The 14,859-nt window shown below is 44.9% G+C and overlaps 2 protein-coding genes across 3 annotated transcripts in view; one reads left to right on the top strand and one right to left on the bottom strand.

The window, feature by feature from the left end:
• The first annotated feature begins 453 nt into the window (after nucleotides 1-453).
• MFSD4B (major facilitator superfamily domain containing 4B) lies at nucleotides 454-11,440 on the top strand. The gene is made up of 4 exons (XM_061460108.1): nucleotides 454-666; nucleotides 784-952; nucleotides 4,018-4,134; nucleotides 6,534-11,440. The coding sequence occupies exons 1-4, from the start codon at nucleotides 469-471 to the stop codon at nucleotides 7,775-7,777; spliced, it is 1,728 nt and encodes a 575-aa protein (XP_061316092.1). The 5' UTR covers nucleotides 454-468; the 3' UTR covers nucleotides 7,778-11,440.
• Nucleotides 11,441-11,654: 214 nt separating this feature from the next.
• REV3L (REV3 like, DNA directed polymerase zeta catalytic subunit) overlaps nucleotides 11,655-14,859 on the bottom strand; it is a 121,856-nt gene continuing 118,651 nt past the window's right edge. For both annotated transcript variants that reach the window (XM_061460105.1, XM_061460106.1), the window contains one exon: nucleotides 11,655-12,811. In XM_061460105.1, coding sequence (XP_061316089.1) covers nucleotides 12,671-12,811 — 141 coding nt within the window. In that variant the 3' untranslated portion in view covers nucleotides 11,655-12,670. The remainder of the gene's footprint in view (nucleotides 12,812-14,859) is intronic.

The following is a 14,859-nucleotide window of genomic DNA, read 5'->3' as shown; positions in this document are numbered from 1 at the left end:
CTGCAATTGATATGCAATGTCTATTTTAATTCTAGCGTATATTTCTGTTCTGAACAACATGGAACCCAAGACAAAAAGATCCAGGTTCGAATTATCTTGGACTGGGTTGTGAGGCCTAAAATTCCCAGTGGAAGCGCTGTATCACGGGACTGTAGCTGTTTGCAGCATGCGAGCTCAGGTGTTACTGCCCCCCTGCTACCCATCCTAAAATCCCCTTTAGAGCGGGCAGACGGCGCAAAACTGCGCAAATAACCCCAAAACCACCTGCGGTGACACAGCGCCCGCAAGCGCGCAGCCGCCGCCACCTACCCACCCATGGGGCTGTCTCCACGGTAACGGCAGTGGGCGGGGCCCCCGCCCCCGGCGCAGAGTACGCCGGGAGCTGTAGTTCCCCCCGCGCCGCCATGCGAGGGGGCGGGGCCGGGGCTTTCCCGTGCTGCGGCCGTTGGTGCCGCGGCGCGGAGGGCCATGGCGGGCGCCGAGCGGAAGAAGCACGTTCGGTTTGCTGCACCGGGACACGCGGCGGCAACGGGGCCGCGCTTCCCCGCCGCGCCGCGCGCGGAGGTGGCCGTGGTCGGCGGCGGCTGTCGGGGCGGCCGGGGCGGGGACGGAGCGGTGCTGCGGTGGTGCATCTCCGGCGCGCTGTGTGCGGCCTTTCTGGGGCTGGTGAGCGTGGGGGGAGAGGGTGGGCTGGCGGCCCCCGGCACCTGCAGCTCGGTCTCCGCCCGCTCGGCAGGAGAGAAGGGGGTGTGCGAGGTCATCCCCCGTCCAAATGTGTTGCAGGGGATGAGCATCGCGGTGCTGGGGCCCACGTTCCAAAACCTGGCCGCTAACGTCCACAAGAACGTCAGCGACATCTACTACATCTTCGTGGGCCGGTCTCTGGGCTACCTGGGCGGGTCGGTGCTGGGCGGGCTGCTCTTCGACTGCATGAACGCCCCCCTCCTTCTCGGTGAGTGCCAGCCGCCGCCAAAACCGTGCCCACCCCCCCGGAGGGAACCCTTGGGACGGGTTTGCCCTCTTACTCCTCGCGCTGCCTCGGGGGCAGACGTGGCGTCGTGGCGGGACACTGGGCCCCGGGGCGTGAGGTGCCGCTCCCCATAACGTGCCGCAGTTCCGCTGCTGCTCGCTGTCGCGACGGTCTGCTGGGTTCGTTTGTCCGGCGCCACGTGTGTCCAGGCATCGCAGCTGTGCAGCAGGGGTTCCAAGTGGTTGGGCTCACTGGGCTTAGTAATTGTGGTAACTGTTACGAACTGACAAGACCTGTTTGGATTGACCAGAAGGTGCAGAAAAGAGTACAGTTGGCTTAACTTTTACCCTTCATATCAAACAACAGGCTTAGTATAGATCTTCTTGGGATATACAGTTTTCTATAATGTCACTCTGAAATGCATGAACAATGGGGAAGCTGGGCTTTGGCTTTCGCATGCACACACCAGAGACCTTGAACAGTCATGCTGAGGCATGGAGAGAGCTTTGTAAAACCCTTCCTTTTCCAAAAGCTTGCCAGGAGTGCTCGGGTTCACATACAGGAAAAAAGTACTGAGATTTTGACTGGAGGGCCTTAACTGAATTAGAACTTATTTAAAGTGGAAAAACATAAAGTAGCACCTGCAGTGGTGGAAACTTGCTGCTCAGTTTCTGCCTAGCTATGAAAACATAAACTTCATAGGAGCCCCTATTTATGATCGTAACAGTTTTCTGGACACATGGAAACTGGCCTATAGGAGCGTGGGACTGGCTTTGCTCTGGCAACGTGGGGCTGCTCAGCTATTAGAGGCACGCTTAGCATCCAGAGATAAGTTGCTTCTTTTAGAGTTGTGTTAGTGTCTTGTTCAGGTGGAGATTTTCACAGTTGCTGTGAGCACACACCTAAAATAGTGGACGCTCTGTCTTGTTTTCCTTTCAAGTGCAGTAATGTCAGCGTGTGCCTTTGTGCTCTAAGTTAGGGACTAAAGGAGTCTCCTTCCCATGCTTTTATTCAGGGAGATTCAGACAGAACTAGGTGTTTCTATAGGACTGTGCTGTAATCACAGGAGTAGTTCAGAGGATATGAGAAAATCCATTTTCCATTGCTAGTTTTTGAGCTATGTCTCTTCTTATCCCTGTGTGCCTTTTTCCTTCTAGCAGGAGCAGTCATGGCATACAATGTCTGTCTCTTCTCCCTTTCCCCTCACCCCTCTTCTTGTCTTCATCTTCCTGGCTCAGTTCTTATTTGCTCTTGTTCTAAGATACCTTTGGTCTCCTCCCTGTTCTTTATTCCTCTCCTTCAGAACACCAGTAAAGCGGGTTTCCTTCAGCCTCCTTGTGCATCTGACAAGGTCAGAGTTGCCTGTGTCTGGCATAGGAGACTTTACCTTCCACAATGGCATTGATACACCTGTGGAAGTTAGTGTTAATTGAAATAGTTTAGTACTTGTTTCTGTTCCTCAGGTACCACATAGGATAGCTCTTTGTCAGCAGCACCTGGAAGATGATTTCATCTCCTGATCTGTTCAAATTTGGTAGTACTTATGGCAAAACCACAGTGAAGCAACTGAATCATCTCTCATGTTTATTGTTTGAGAACTGCTGTAAGAGATTATGGCTGGTGTAGTTTACCTCCCGCCTTTAAACTGCTGATACTCTGCTACTGTACAGAGAAAAAAATGAAGACATAATCTGTCAAGGAAGCGTTTAGGTTCCAATCTTGAGGCACAGAGTTGAAATGGATGACTGAGAAGTTGCTTCTCAGCTCTGAGTGGGGCATCTGTGAAGCTGTGCTTAATGCACCCATCTTTAGCTTTTTCTCTCTGCATCTTGGTATGCCAGCTTTTAAAAATGTCCTGAGATGTGTATGCTGAGTACCTGGGTAGGGCTCTAGGGCTCTGGATATTTATTTTTTCCTTTGTTAATGATGATGTTGGTTTTGTTTGGAATCACAGATTTATAGAATAGTTTGGGTTGAAAAAGACCTTAAGGTCACCTAGTTCCAACCGCCCTGCCATGGGCAGGGATGTATCACAGTAGCCCATGTCAACCAAGCCTCTGTCCAACTTGGCCTTGAGCACTGTTGGGGATGGAGCATTAACCCAAGGTCTTAATTAGATCAGTCGCCATTGATCTGTAAGTATTTGCCCCACCTAAGCATTGATTTGAAAAATAATAGAGATGTGTGAACTGGTACAGGCTTTCTAAAAACCTAATACTGTATATGCAAGTTATTAATTTCAGGTTATTTTACTGTGGTGATTAGAAGCATAGAATTTAGCTGCTGGACTTCTTCCCAAATGGGAATTAAAACGATTTCCTTTGCTAAAAAATATTTTTGAAATGGTATGTTGTAGGTGCAGTTAATAATAGCAGAACCGATACAGTTAATGAACTGCTGCTACATTTAGGAAGAGAAATTTTGTAGTTCTGTGTCTTAAAACTCCAGAAAGCCTTTGGAATACATCTCTCATCTGAGAACAGAAAAGAAATGAAAGTCAGCATTTGTGCGTGGAGGTTGCTTGCTGGCCAAGGTACAACCTCTTTCTAGGTTTCTGCGAGTTCAGTGATTTGGGTTCTTTTAAAATAGAGCCAAATCTAATGCTCTGTAGTTCTTGGAGGGAACACTTCATACTGTTCAAGGCCACATTTTGCTGCTTTTGTGGTAAAGTAACATTTCTAGGTAAGTTTGCAGAAGATACTATTTTATAAGTCAAAAGCTTGCAGAGGACTTGTTAGTGTTGTAGCAGCAGATGCTGCTCCTTTTGCAAATAAAGCTGTAGCAAAACAGGTTTTTAATGCAGTGTTTAGATTGTGTTGAAATTCCTGTTTTTCTAAGAGAAAAATTACTCTTCTGAACTCTCTCAGCTGCTCTGCTAATCGGGAATTGAGGTAGCTGGGTTACATCATCACCTCTTAAGATTATCTGCAACTTTAAAAATTATGAGTTATTTGTATTTCTTGGGTTTCTGTACGTTTTTATGGAAACTCTGGGTGTTTTGTGTTTGATTTTTTTTTTTTTTTTTTTTTTTTTTTTAACCTTTCTAGCATTATCCATGTTTGGAACAACCGTTGGTCTGTATGGGATACCCTGGTGTAAGAAATCCCTGCTGCTAACTGTCTTGATGTCAGTTATTGGAGCTTCCATGGGAATTCTAGACACAGGTAAGGGACCACGTGGTCTGACAGTTCCTTCACCACACTCATTGGAAACTTCATGTGACATGTCTTGGATTAAAAGAAGGAGCTGTTTTACTAGGCTGGGATTCTTGGATTATTCTGATCCCAAGACTTAACAGTGTTTGTGTCTTTGTAACTGATGTGGTAGCTGGGTACCTCCTGCTTCCTGGAGATCAGTACACATTTCAGTGGGCAGTTACAGGCATAAGAGAAAGTCTCAGGTGCTCTTTAAGCAGTGTTTGCTTTAGATTACTCAGCTACAGAAAGCTGGATGTGTCATGGGTCATTAACGTTAGCTGGAGGTATGTTAGTCCTGGGCAAGCAGGCCCCGGGTGTTTGAGATTCTCACAGTTGCTGTGTTGGAAAGTTGCCCACCTAAAGCTGGGTAGGCAGCATTTGGGGATTCACAGGAGATGGATACTGCCATAGGTGGCATCCATCTCCCTGAATTAAGGAATATTTACTGCCCTTGGCCAGCCTCACTTCAGTGTTTGCGAATACAAATTTATTGTATCTCTCAAACTGAAAGTCTGTGGTATGTGCATACTGCATATAGCCTGGGGAAAAAAAGATCCCCCACTTCTGTTGGAAACCTGCTCAAACCCAATTTCTTAGTAGAGATTCCCTATGGAGGACGATGTACTGGTAGAGTGCAGAGTAAATGTCTGGAGGTGTGGCTGGAAAGGTCAGTTGTGCCAGAGATATGACAAAGAAACTCCTACAGGAATTACTTCATTGGACATGGCTTAGGATGGGTTAATGATGGCTGGCAGTTTGGATCAGGAGGCAAGGCCACCTCAACAGACTTAAGCACGCTTAGGGACGTATGGGTGATGCTGGTGGACTTGCAGGTAGAGATCAGGAAACAGCCAAGAATACGCTGGCAGCAGTGTGCTGGGGAGTTGCTATAGAGTGTGGAGCTGCAGCAGGCAGCTCACTTGGCACCTCAGCAGTGCTCTGCCAGCAGCATGCTGGCTTGCCTGGCTTACTGAGGGAGCCTGTGGTTACCAGCCAGCAAGGTACTGCTGGGTCTGGTTCACCACTTTGAGGGCAGGCTTATTTCTGAGAAAGAGCTGGCTGGTGTATTATCCTAGCTACCCACACAGCTCTGGAAGCATCAGCTGGGGCCTGGTTTTAAAGACTTCGCTGGTAGGCAATACAGAGGAACAATGGCTGCACATGTGAGCCATCTGCTGTAACTCTGTGGAGTTTGAGGGAACTGTGTTAACAGTAAAGAGAACATGATACAGAATCCAGCAGTGAAAAAGGTGGTTTTGCATGGCACAGGTTATGCTAAATAACCTGAGTGCAGAGGTGTACTTGCTGCCTCTGGCAGGATCATTATACATGGCACTTGGTTTAAAAATCCTTCATATGGGAAAATCTTGTCAGGTAATTGTAAAAATGTCTCCAGGGGGTGGATGTGCTTTTGGATGTCAGAGCCCTGAGGCAGGGAGGCTTCCCAATCTGAGCAGAAATAGCAGGAGAAACTCAGAGCAAGGCAGTAGAGTGTAACTTAATTAATTCATTTGGAAGAGCGCTGCTGTATGATTACTGTTTTCCTGCGTTCTTCTCAGGAACTAATTAAAAACATGTGAGACCTTATTCTCTAGCATTATTGTTATCCGAGGGTGTTGTAGTTTGGTCTTTGCAACTTTCTGCTTCTGGAAAGTCATGTGAGTGCACTTAGGGTAGTCCCAGCCCCTCAGAATCAAGTGATTCTTGATGTTTCCTGGGATGTTGTTTAATGAAGCCTCTGGTTCTTCACCTTGCGCATTGTGGCTTTTAATATTTACATAAATGAGAAGCAGTTAAATTTGCTCTTTTGAAAACCGGCTGAAAAATGCTGCAGATTGTCAAGTAGGGTAATTAGAATCATAGAATGGTTTAGGTTGGAAAAGACCTTCGAGACTATCGGGTCCAGTTGTTAAACCAGCACTGCCAAGTCCACCACTAAACTAACATCCCTTAACACCACATCTGCACATCTTCTAAATCCCTCCAGGGAGGGTGACTCCACCACTGCCTGGGCAGCCTGTTCCCTTTTGGTGAAGAAACCCTTTTGGTGAAGAAATTTTTCATAATATCCAATCTAAGCCTCCCCTGGCACAACATTAAATACAGCCATGGCAGCTTGGAATAAGCCATTGCATGGCTCCTCATTTTGACTGCTGTGAATTCCCTCCTAAAGCTCAAGCTCTTACATGGGTTTAAGATGCTCAGAGGCAGAATTTCAGTTAACTACAGTTTTGCATATTGTATTTGCTAAACCTGCTGTTATTGCACATTGCAACTCTAGGTTATGGTTTGGTTTATTTTGTCTTTCTTTAAAATAATATCTGTTTTCAGATTAAAAGGACTGAATCCTCCTCTTTGATCTGCAGGTGGCAATGTACTGGCCCTGAACACATGGGGAGCAGAGGCTGGGCCTCATATGCAGGCCTTGCACTTCAGTTTTGCTGTCGGTGCTTTTGTGGCTCCAATCCTGGCTAAAATGGCCCTGGGAGGCTCCGGCTCTGAAGACTTCGCAGCTGCTGAAAAGACAAACCAGTCTGTGCTGAGGTCTGTGCCGACAACATCAGCTGCATCAGCTATGTCAGCACTGAGACATCGTCTTGGTGCAGATTTTCAGTGGTCCTATGTTGTCATAGGCACCTATCTTCTGTTAGTCTCTTTCTTCTTTTTTATCTTGTATTCAAAAGGCAGCTCAGCTCGGGACAAATCCAAGGCCTCTCTGCAGAAGTGCGTGTTTGCCAAATACCACTCTGCACTTATCAGTCTCCTGTTTGTGTTCTTCTTCTGCTATGTGGGAGCGGAGGTCACGTATGGCTCCTACATATTTACTTACGCAAAAGTCTTTGCTGAGATGAAAGAAAATGAAGCGGCCGCTTTGAATTCTGTCTTCTGGGGCGCGTTTGCCGCTTGCAGAGGAGTGGCGATATTTTGTGCTGCTTGCTTGTACCCTGGCGTCATGATTCTGGTGAGTATCATAGGCTCTGCTGTCTCCTCTTCATGCTTGGCCTTCTTTGCGAGGTCCCCAGCCTTGCTCTGGGTTGGAACTGCTGTCTATGGAGCATCAATGGCCACCATCTTTCCCAGCGGCATTTCCTGGATAGAGCAGTACACAGTGGTGCAAGGGAAATCGGCTTCTCTGTTTGTGACTGGTGCTGCGCTGGGCGAGATGTGCATCCCTGCCGTGGTGGGCTATCTTCAGGGCAGGTTTCACCATGTCCCTGTGGTTATGTACACTGCCTTGGTAACGTCTGCAGTCACTGTGGTGCTCTTCCCTCTCATGTACAAATTGGCCAACTCTCCCAGAGAGAGCAGCTTTAAAGAAAGGAGTGAGAGTGAGGACCGGAAAGCTTTGTTGTCAAACGTGGGGCTTAATGAGGATGAAGAGGATGAGGAGGATGCGGGGGAGTGGAATGAAGCAGACTTTGAGGTAATAGAAATGAATGACACGCTGAGAAACTCTGTGATAGAGACCTCCCGTAAGATACCAGGGGACTCTCCAGCCAAAGTCTTTCTCCAGCCCCGGCTGGACAATGTGTTGTGTGATTCCCCTGTGGTTGCTGGTGGCTCCCCTGGGAGGAAAAATGTGAACACTGAGCGGGAGAAGAACGACTGAAGTAAAAGGTGACTGTTTTTAAAGAGAAATGGAACTGAATTGCAGCTGTTCTTGTAGAGTGGTTCAAGACTCCTTTCACAGCGGTGCAGCGCTCAGCATGTTTGTCTCTTTCATTTTCAGTCTGCATTGATGTGGCTTGGAGTGGGGAAGTCCACAGTGACATGAATGGGGTGATGACATAAAATGTAGAGACTATGCCAAAAGCATTAAAACATAAGAGTCATTTTCTAAATGTGAGGCATGTATTGAAGTAGTGCATGCCAGAATAAGAACTAGCAAGGAAAGAAGGAGACTGCTCACACCACTCAGGTTTTTTTTTTTTGGGTGGGTTCAGAGGTGCTCAGTTCCTGGTCACAAAACATTTGCATGAGAGAGGAGAGAAATCCATTACCTGTGATGCTGAACCCTCTTACCTTGTGACAGGGGAATGTTTCTACTGCTTTGAAAGTTTGTGTGTGACGTAAACCAGGAAATCAAGTCAAATTTCAGGCTGCAAACTGGGGAACCTGTTGGCAAAGGATATACTTTCCTGGTTCTGTCACTAAGACGGGGAAGAACCCCTGAAAACCAGTTGTCAGGAGCAGAGAAGTATGCCTTTGGGTCATTTAAAAGTGTGGTATGGGAAGGGAGACAAAATGGGTTCTATTAATCACTGTAATGTGCAATTCTGATTTACTCGTTGAACAGTGGTGACAAATCTCAATAGTCCGAAGTACTTGTGATTGTAATGACTGCACTGCCACTGGAATCAACCAGTGTCTGAAGACGATAAAATCATCTGTATAAGCAGATTACTTAATAGATGGTATTCAGATAGGGATGTGGTATTTTAAGCCAGTTGTTGAAATTAAGGTTCTAATAACTTTTCTGACTTCTTGTGCCAAGGGATGTGTTAAAATGAGAACTGGAGACTGAGGGAATTCTTGATGGGAGGATCCTTCTGGGTTGTCCTGTACCATGATTCCTCACCCCTTTCCAGTTTGGATTTTGGTTCTTTGAGTGGTGATTTACAGGTGGACGCTTCCTAGCGGAGCAGCAGCAGGAGTCTGAGGAGGGAGACCCCGGTGGTGAGCCCTCACCAGAAGAAACTGCAGCAGCTCAGGGTAGACTGCCTCTGAACAGTCTATTTGTCTACCTGAACCTCTCCACATTTGTAGGTTGAGTATTGTTTTTTTTTTTAAGGCAGTGTGATCAGAATGTACTCATGTTTAGGGTCTTTTTACTTTGACTTTTGATAGTATTTTTCTTGCTAAAAAGTTTCATTTATTAATGAAGGAGCTGTAGATGTTAACAGCACAGGACTGCAGGTATTCTGTGTACTTTCGGGTCTGGTTTCGTACCCTCTCTCATCTCCTGAGTGTGCAACCTGGACTCTTGCGGCTTTTTCCTTTCTTCTGCAAAGTTTGTAAGAAGCAGGAATCAACTTGTAGTGAAAATGCACAATTGTTTTGCATCTTGCTGTGTCACAGGGCCTCCCTCTCCCTCTGCTATTGGCACTGAAATGCCCTTGTGTTTTTTCCTGAATTCCCTTTTACCTTGTGTGTTTATATGCACTTCTGTGGCATCTTACCCAGTGCAATGCATGAACCTGCACTTTAAAATAAGGCTTTGTTTCACTTGTTAGGCTCTCCTTTGTTTAAACTAATGGTGAATGTTTTGAAGTGTAAGGCCATCTCCTGGCCCTGGTACATGCGAGACCGTTTGTTCAACAGAAGCAAGTCTGTGTCACCCTGTGTCTTTTGTTTTATATGACAGCAAATGGCACAGGGAGCGACTACACAAGTGCAATGAAGCCTCAGTGGCTTCAACTTTTTTCCGTTTTTTCTGCTGCAGTAACTGCTTTGTGTGTAGAAAGTGGGAGGTGTCACCTGATGGTAAGTACAGGTCCCTCTGCTGCCTGGGGAGGAGTGTGAACTGCGCCTGCTCTGCTTTTGGGGTAGTTCTTGGCTTCCCGTGAGGGCAAAGGTGTCCTCTGGCAGAGGCTGCTGACTTTGGTGCAGGACAAACAACACGAGATGCAGAAACGGGTCCGTGGCAGGTCCCTGCTGTCACTGCAATCCACAGGCTGTATCTGAATTGACAGCGATGTAAAAAAGTTTCCCTGTACCTGAGACCATGTTGCCAGAAGCAAATTAGTTTGAGAGACACACCTGGCAACCAGGAGGATCTTAAATAATCCATACACTAGTTTTTGGAATGGAATTCCAAACTGGAATGTCCTGCACATAAGATTGTTCTCAGGGATAGTTTACACATCTTCCATAATCAAGTACTAAAAAGAACCAGAAAATTAAAGATGCAGTGGGAAATACACTGTAACCTCTTTGAACCTTATCCAGTTACTGCATGTTTTTCTGTCTTCCCAACCAATGCAAAAATATTGTGCAAAAGAAAGATTTTATTTTTTTATTATTTATTTTATTAACCTCTAATTCATTTGAATTCATCCCCATTTTCCTCCCTCCCAGAATCAGGAAGCCCATATAGTAGGACTGGAGCAACAGCCTGGAATGTTGAGGCAAGAGCAGCCTTTTGCCCAAAGACTCCGAAAAAGCACTGTCAGGAAGGGAGTTAAATTATCTTGACTGCTACCATGCAGCATCATGTCAGATGGGTGTATGAAGGCCTTTGTCTGGATGATGTCTACATTTTGGGCCATCTTAGCGAGCACTTGGAGCCTTCACTGTCTTTAATTCTGGCCTCAGACTTGAAATGGAATATACTTCCAGGACTTGTTCTCCTTGTCCCCTAGCAGCTGACTCTCAATAGCAGGGGCTGCCCTGTAATGACAATGGAATGTTTAAAGCAGTATAAGATTAAACAAGATCTAGGACATTTTTAGTTGTGAGCCCAACTCACAGCAGTTCAGACATCCTTGATGGTCAAGGCTGTAGCTTTCCTAGTTTGTGGATTTTGGCATTCCTCAAGGCTTGTTTTCAGACACTGAATGTTAGTTTTCACATGTTTAAATTTCTGTCCAAAGTAAATTTTATCCTGGCATATAGAGGTAGAGTGAGGATCTGTTTACAGTGTGGCTCTAGTTATGGTGTCTTTTACATTACAGATCCTCTAGAAAGCTTAAACACTTCAACTTACTTAAACATTATTCTGGGCTGAACTAACTTGAAGCAAACTCTATTATCTTCACCCTTCCCTTGCTTATGCTAGAGAAGTCATCTATCTGTTGAGGACAAGAGCTGTGGTCCATGGACTAGAAATGTGAATTGAGTAAGGAAGACTCCTGTTTTTAGCATCCATAAACCCAGGAGTGGGTTGAAGATGAGCACATGCCCATTTGCTCCAGGGTAGAAGGTAACCTGCAGCTAAGTGTCCTTTGTTGGTTTGTGTTACTTTTGTTTTTCTCCGAGGCACTGCCATATGGTTAGTCCTGGCACTTGCACTTTGATTCTGCACATGAGCAATGCTGGAATGCAAGAGCCAGCAGAGTTTTGTGCCTTGATTTTACTTTTTTTTAGTGACGTTGCACAAAAATGCATTGCAGTCTGTGGCTGTTTTAGGTTTTATGCTGCTTGGTGCGGGTTTACATTGTATGGTGTGCTGTGAAATTTAATAGGCTGACTTGTATCCTGAATATAATAAATTCTTAACAGGAGAAGACACTCAGGTTCCATGATGTAAATAAAGTTTGTTCTATTTTTCAAAGTTACTCTGGACTTCTAGATTTGAAACTTACTCCTGTTGTGACTACCGTTTCTCTTTGGATGTGGGGAAGGCCTCCAAGAGATGATACTGAGGTTTCAGATCCCAAAGCTTGAGCTGGATTTGCGGTTTACTTGAGCAGTCTGGGTTTTGTGACTGTGGGCCAACCAAAGGCAACAGAGGTGGCTACAGCTGAGGGTAAATATAAAAACCCATGTAATTTTTACCATATCGTTTTATTCAACTTTAATATGGTTTCCATTATTAACTTCTAAAACAAAATGATTTCCAGTTTAGAAAACAATGCACTGACCACATAATTCCTTTTCCATTTTATACAGTTATACAAATATTCTAAATACACATTTTGTCAAGATGGTGGCAAATAAGATTTAACTGTACAGTACATAAGGAAAGAAAATATTTTAAGCATATTTAGAAGCAATAGAAATGTCTATACAAAACAAGCAAAAATGGAATAAAATTTTATATTTAAAGTATTGCAACAGTCCCACAGGTTTGTAACAAAAATGTCTTTGCACAGTTCCTCACAATGCCCCATTAATAGCTAAAGCAAGACAGCAATTCTTAGAAAAAAATGTTTTAAAATGCTACACATGATACTACTGCCTGCACAGTCTGATCAAAATAACCATCTACTTGGAATCAAGCAAAACTCAGGAGGAGATATACCAACCAACTTTAAAATTATCTGTATAAAAGTCATTGCACATTATTTTACTCAGTTGTTTGAAAAGTAAAAAAGTGTATTTACAAAATATTTCGCAGACAAAATTATAAAGTGAATGGATAATATCGAAGTAACACGTCTTGATACTGACAGTTCAAGAACACACACGAATGGTTGTATCGGTTCAAGAGGTTTTCAGTACTCCTTCCTCCAGGAAGTAAACTTGACTTCTACTTGAAAATGGATTTACAAGATGTTACACATAGCTATTTATTTCAACATCAGCATTAGAAAACAGTATGTTAGAAACATGAAAGAAGGAAGAAATTTGTACATCTTAAAAAGTGAGCTGTTCATAGGTCAAATGTTTGTTGGTTTTTAATTTAGTTAGGATAAGCGTTCATTATTCTTCAGATAATAAACAGTTAAAATGGCAATCCTGGACTAGATGAGAATTGAAAAGCACCATGCACAATAGTCTTAGTGTGGTAAACACTGAAGGGAAAAACAAGTAGCACCTGGAATCCTGTGACTCAGCTTGTTTAAAACTGGTCGAGCAGCTGGCGAAGATACGGTGCCTTGGACAGTTCTCTGCTGACTCTGGAGAGCTTGAAGAGTACGGGACAGTTGAGGGAGACACACTGGATATGTCGATCAAAGCAGCCTGTACAGTTCTTGCATATCTAGATTGCATGTCAAAAAGCAAAACAGATTATTGCAAACTTGGAACAAGGAAGGTATAAATCACTTGTGAAGTTCTCAGCACTAAGTGACAGCAGAAGAGGGCAACCCCACCAGCACCATCCTTTACGCAACACAAGAGGGCTCCAGAGCAGCTCTGCTCTGGGTATGGAGCCTCTCCTGCAGCTGCCAGGCTGCTCCTTGTGCTGCCGGTGCTGGTGCTTGGGCTGGCATCAGCTGCCCCGCGCTGGGCAGCAGAGTTGAACAGCTCAGGCCTCAGTCCTGCTCATGGAGTTCTACTCGGATGTGGTGGCATATGTTAAGGAAAATGAGTGGATTAAGTGGGGCAGTGTGTTATACCCATGATAAACTTGCCCTGTAGAAAAGTATTCTACCGAAACAAGACAAAACTTAGTCTGCAGTTATTCTAAGCAGGAAAGGGACTGGATAAACTACTGTTTCAAGTTAAGCTCCCAGGTCGTAGTTAATCAATCCCAAGACAGAAATGCACAGGGTACACAGGTTCCACTGCTCTCCTCCTTCATGGATATTCCTTAATGTAGTTAATGCTGCTTGAAAGTACTTTCAGCATGAGATACCTGATGGAATCAAACAGCAGCAGGCACAGGGTTTCCAAAGGTAGCTGCCTTGAGAAAACTAAAGGCCCCTCTTTGCTATTTTATTTTTATTCCTTTCCAGCATCTGCCACCTCTGATGGTTCTTCCAAAAACTCACCAAGTTGCTTCCAGCCACACTTGTGTTTTGTAACATCAAAACATTACACAGCGTTACCGCACCATTTGCACCGTTTCAACAACAAGTCAAAATCTTAGCCCTTTGCTTTTAAAATTAGTTACTTTCCTTCTTTCCACGTTAAAACTATCTGGGTACCAGCAACCCTCTTGGCCAGACCTTTACCACCACTGAATCCCTGTGGACCGTAAATTCACACTGACAGCAGCTGGAGAGGAGCCACCCTGCTCAGCCATGTCCCACACATGGCACCTCGGAGGATACCAGGTCTCTGCCCTGCAACTGTGACCCAAAGGAACGGGATTTAAACCATTTGTTCAGGAGCAGGATTTAAGCTATTTGTTCCAGGTTTGTAAGCACTAGAAGAACCTCAGAAACAAGCCCACCCTTGTTCTGTTGTAAGGCTGTGGCTGGTTTGAATGCAAGGGACCACCTAAAATGGTACTTGAGACACTTTCTAAATTCAGTTTGTGTAGAGGGGAGCCGTCTCTGGCCTTTATCTGTGGCACATAGTTTTTTCGTGTGTTTTAAACTAATGTAGCATTCAGTGTTGTATCAGTTTTCTGCTGGCTCCGGCATGTCTATGATGTAGTAGGGCCAAGAATGTAAACTGTGAAGGATATATACATCTTCATATTAAAATGAGACAGACACTCTTAGAGAGGCTGAGTCATCAGATGCTGATTACAACATCGATCCAGGCCTTGCCAACCCGTTGGGTGTTGCAGAGACAGAAGACAGTTCTGATGGGAACACTGACCCTTCCATGGGGCTGACCCCATCTGCCCGGGTCTGAGTTATTCCAGAACAAAAGCAATGCAAAAGGTTCAGAGTACCACAGAAAACTGCAGAACATGCATCGCCTTCCTCTATTGCCATTTACAATGCAGGTCACAGCAAATGTTACAAAATACACACTCCTAATGCAGTATTTATGAATAATGAACAGTAATGGTTTTCTAGCAACGGAACCCCGTGGGAACCTGTCAAATCAATGCCTACACTATAGGAACATTCATATCCCTGCAATTCAGACAAGTCTTGAACACGGCTCACATGCTACTGCTAAAAATACATTGTAACAGAAATATTAATGATAAGCTACAACAGTACGAAAATGAGGTGAGGACAGACACCTTTCTGCAAGGGGAGGCTCTGTGCTCTGCTAGAATATACTGGTGAGTGCAGTGAGCCATCCTCTGCACTGACTTCTAGCTCAGGGGGCAAAAAAAAATAACAGCTTGGAAAATTCCTACGAGAGGAAAGATAACAAGAAAACCTCCAGGCTAAAACACAT

This window comes from Pezoporus flaviventris, unplaced genomic scaffold, assembly GCF_033815535.1.
Source record: "Pezoporus flaviventris isolate CSIRO_AGI_PZ_B2104156 unplaced genomic scaffold, CSIRO_AGI_Pfla_v1 ptg000031l, whole genome shotgun sequence".
NCBI lineage: Eukaryota > Metazoa > Chordata > Aves > Psittaciformes > Psittacidae > Pezoporus > Pezoporus flaviventris.
The sequence above is the reverse complement of the archived record's forward strand: the minus strand, read 5'-3'. Positions and strand labels throughout refer to the sequence as shown.

Coding starts and splice junctions, on each gene's coding strand:
- MFSD4B (XM_061460108.1), top strand. CDS start 469: ATGGCGGGCGCCGAGCGGAAGAAGCACGTTCGGTTTGCTGCACCGGGA. Junction 667..783: donor GTGCGGCCTTTCTGGGGCTG/GTGAGCGTGGGG, acceptor AATGTGTTGCAG/GGGATGAGCATCGCGGTGCT. Junction 4,135..6,533: donor CATGGGAATTCTAGACACAG/GTAAGGGACCAC, acceptor TTTGATCTGCAG/GTGGCAATGTACTGGCCCTG.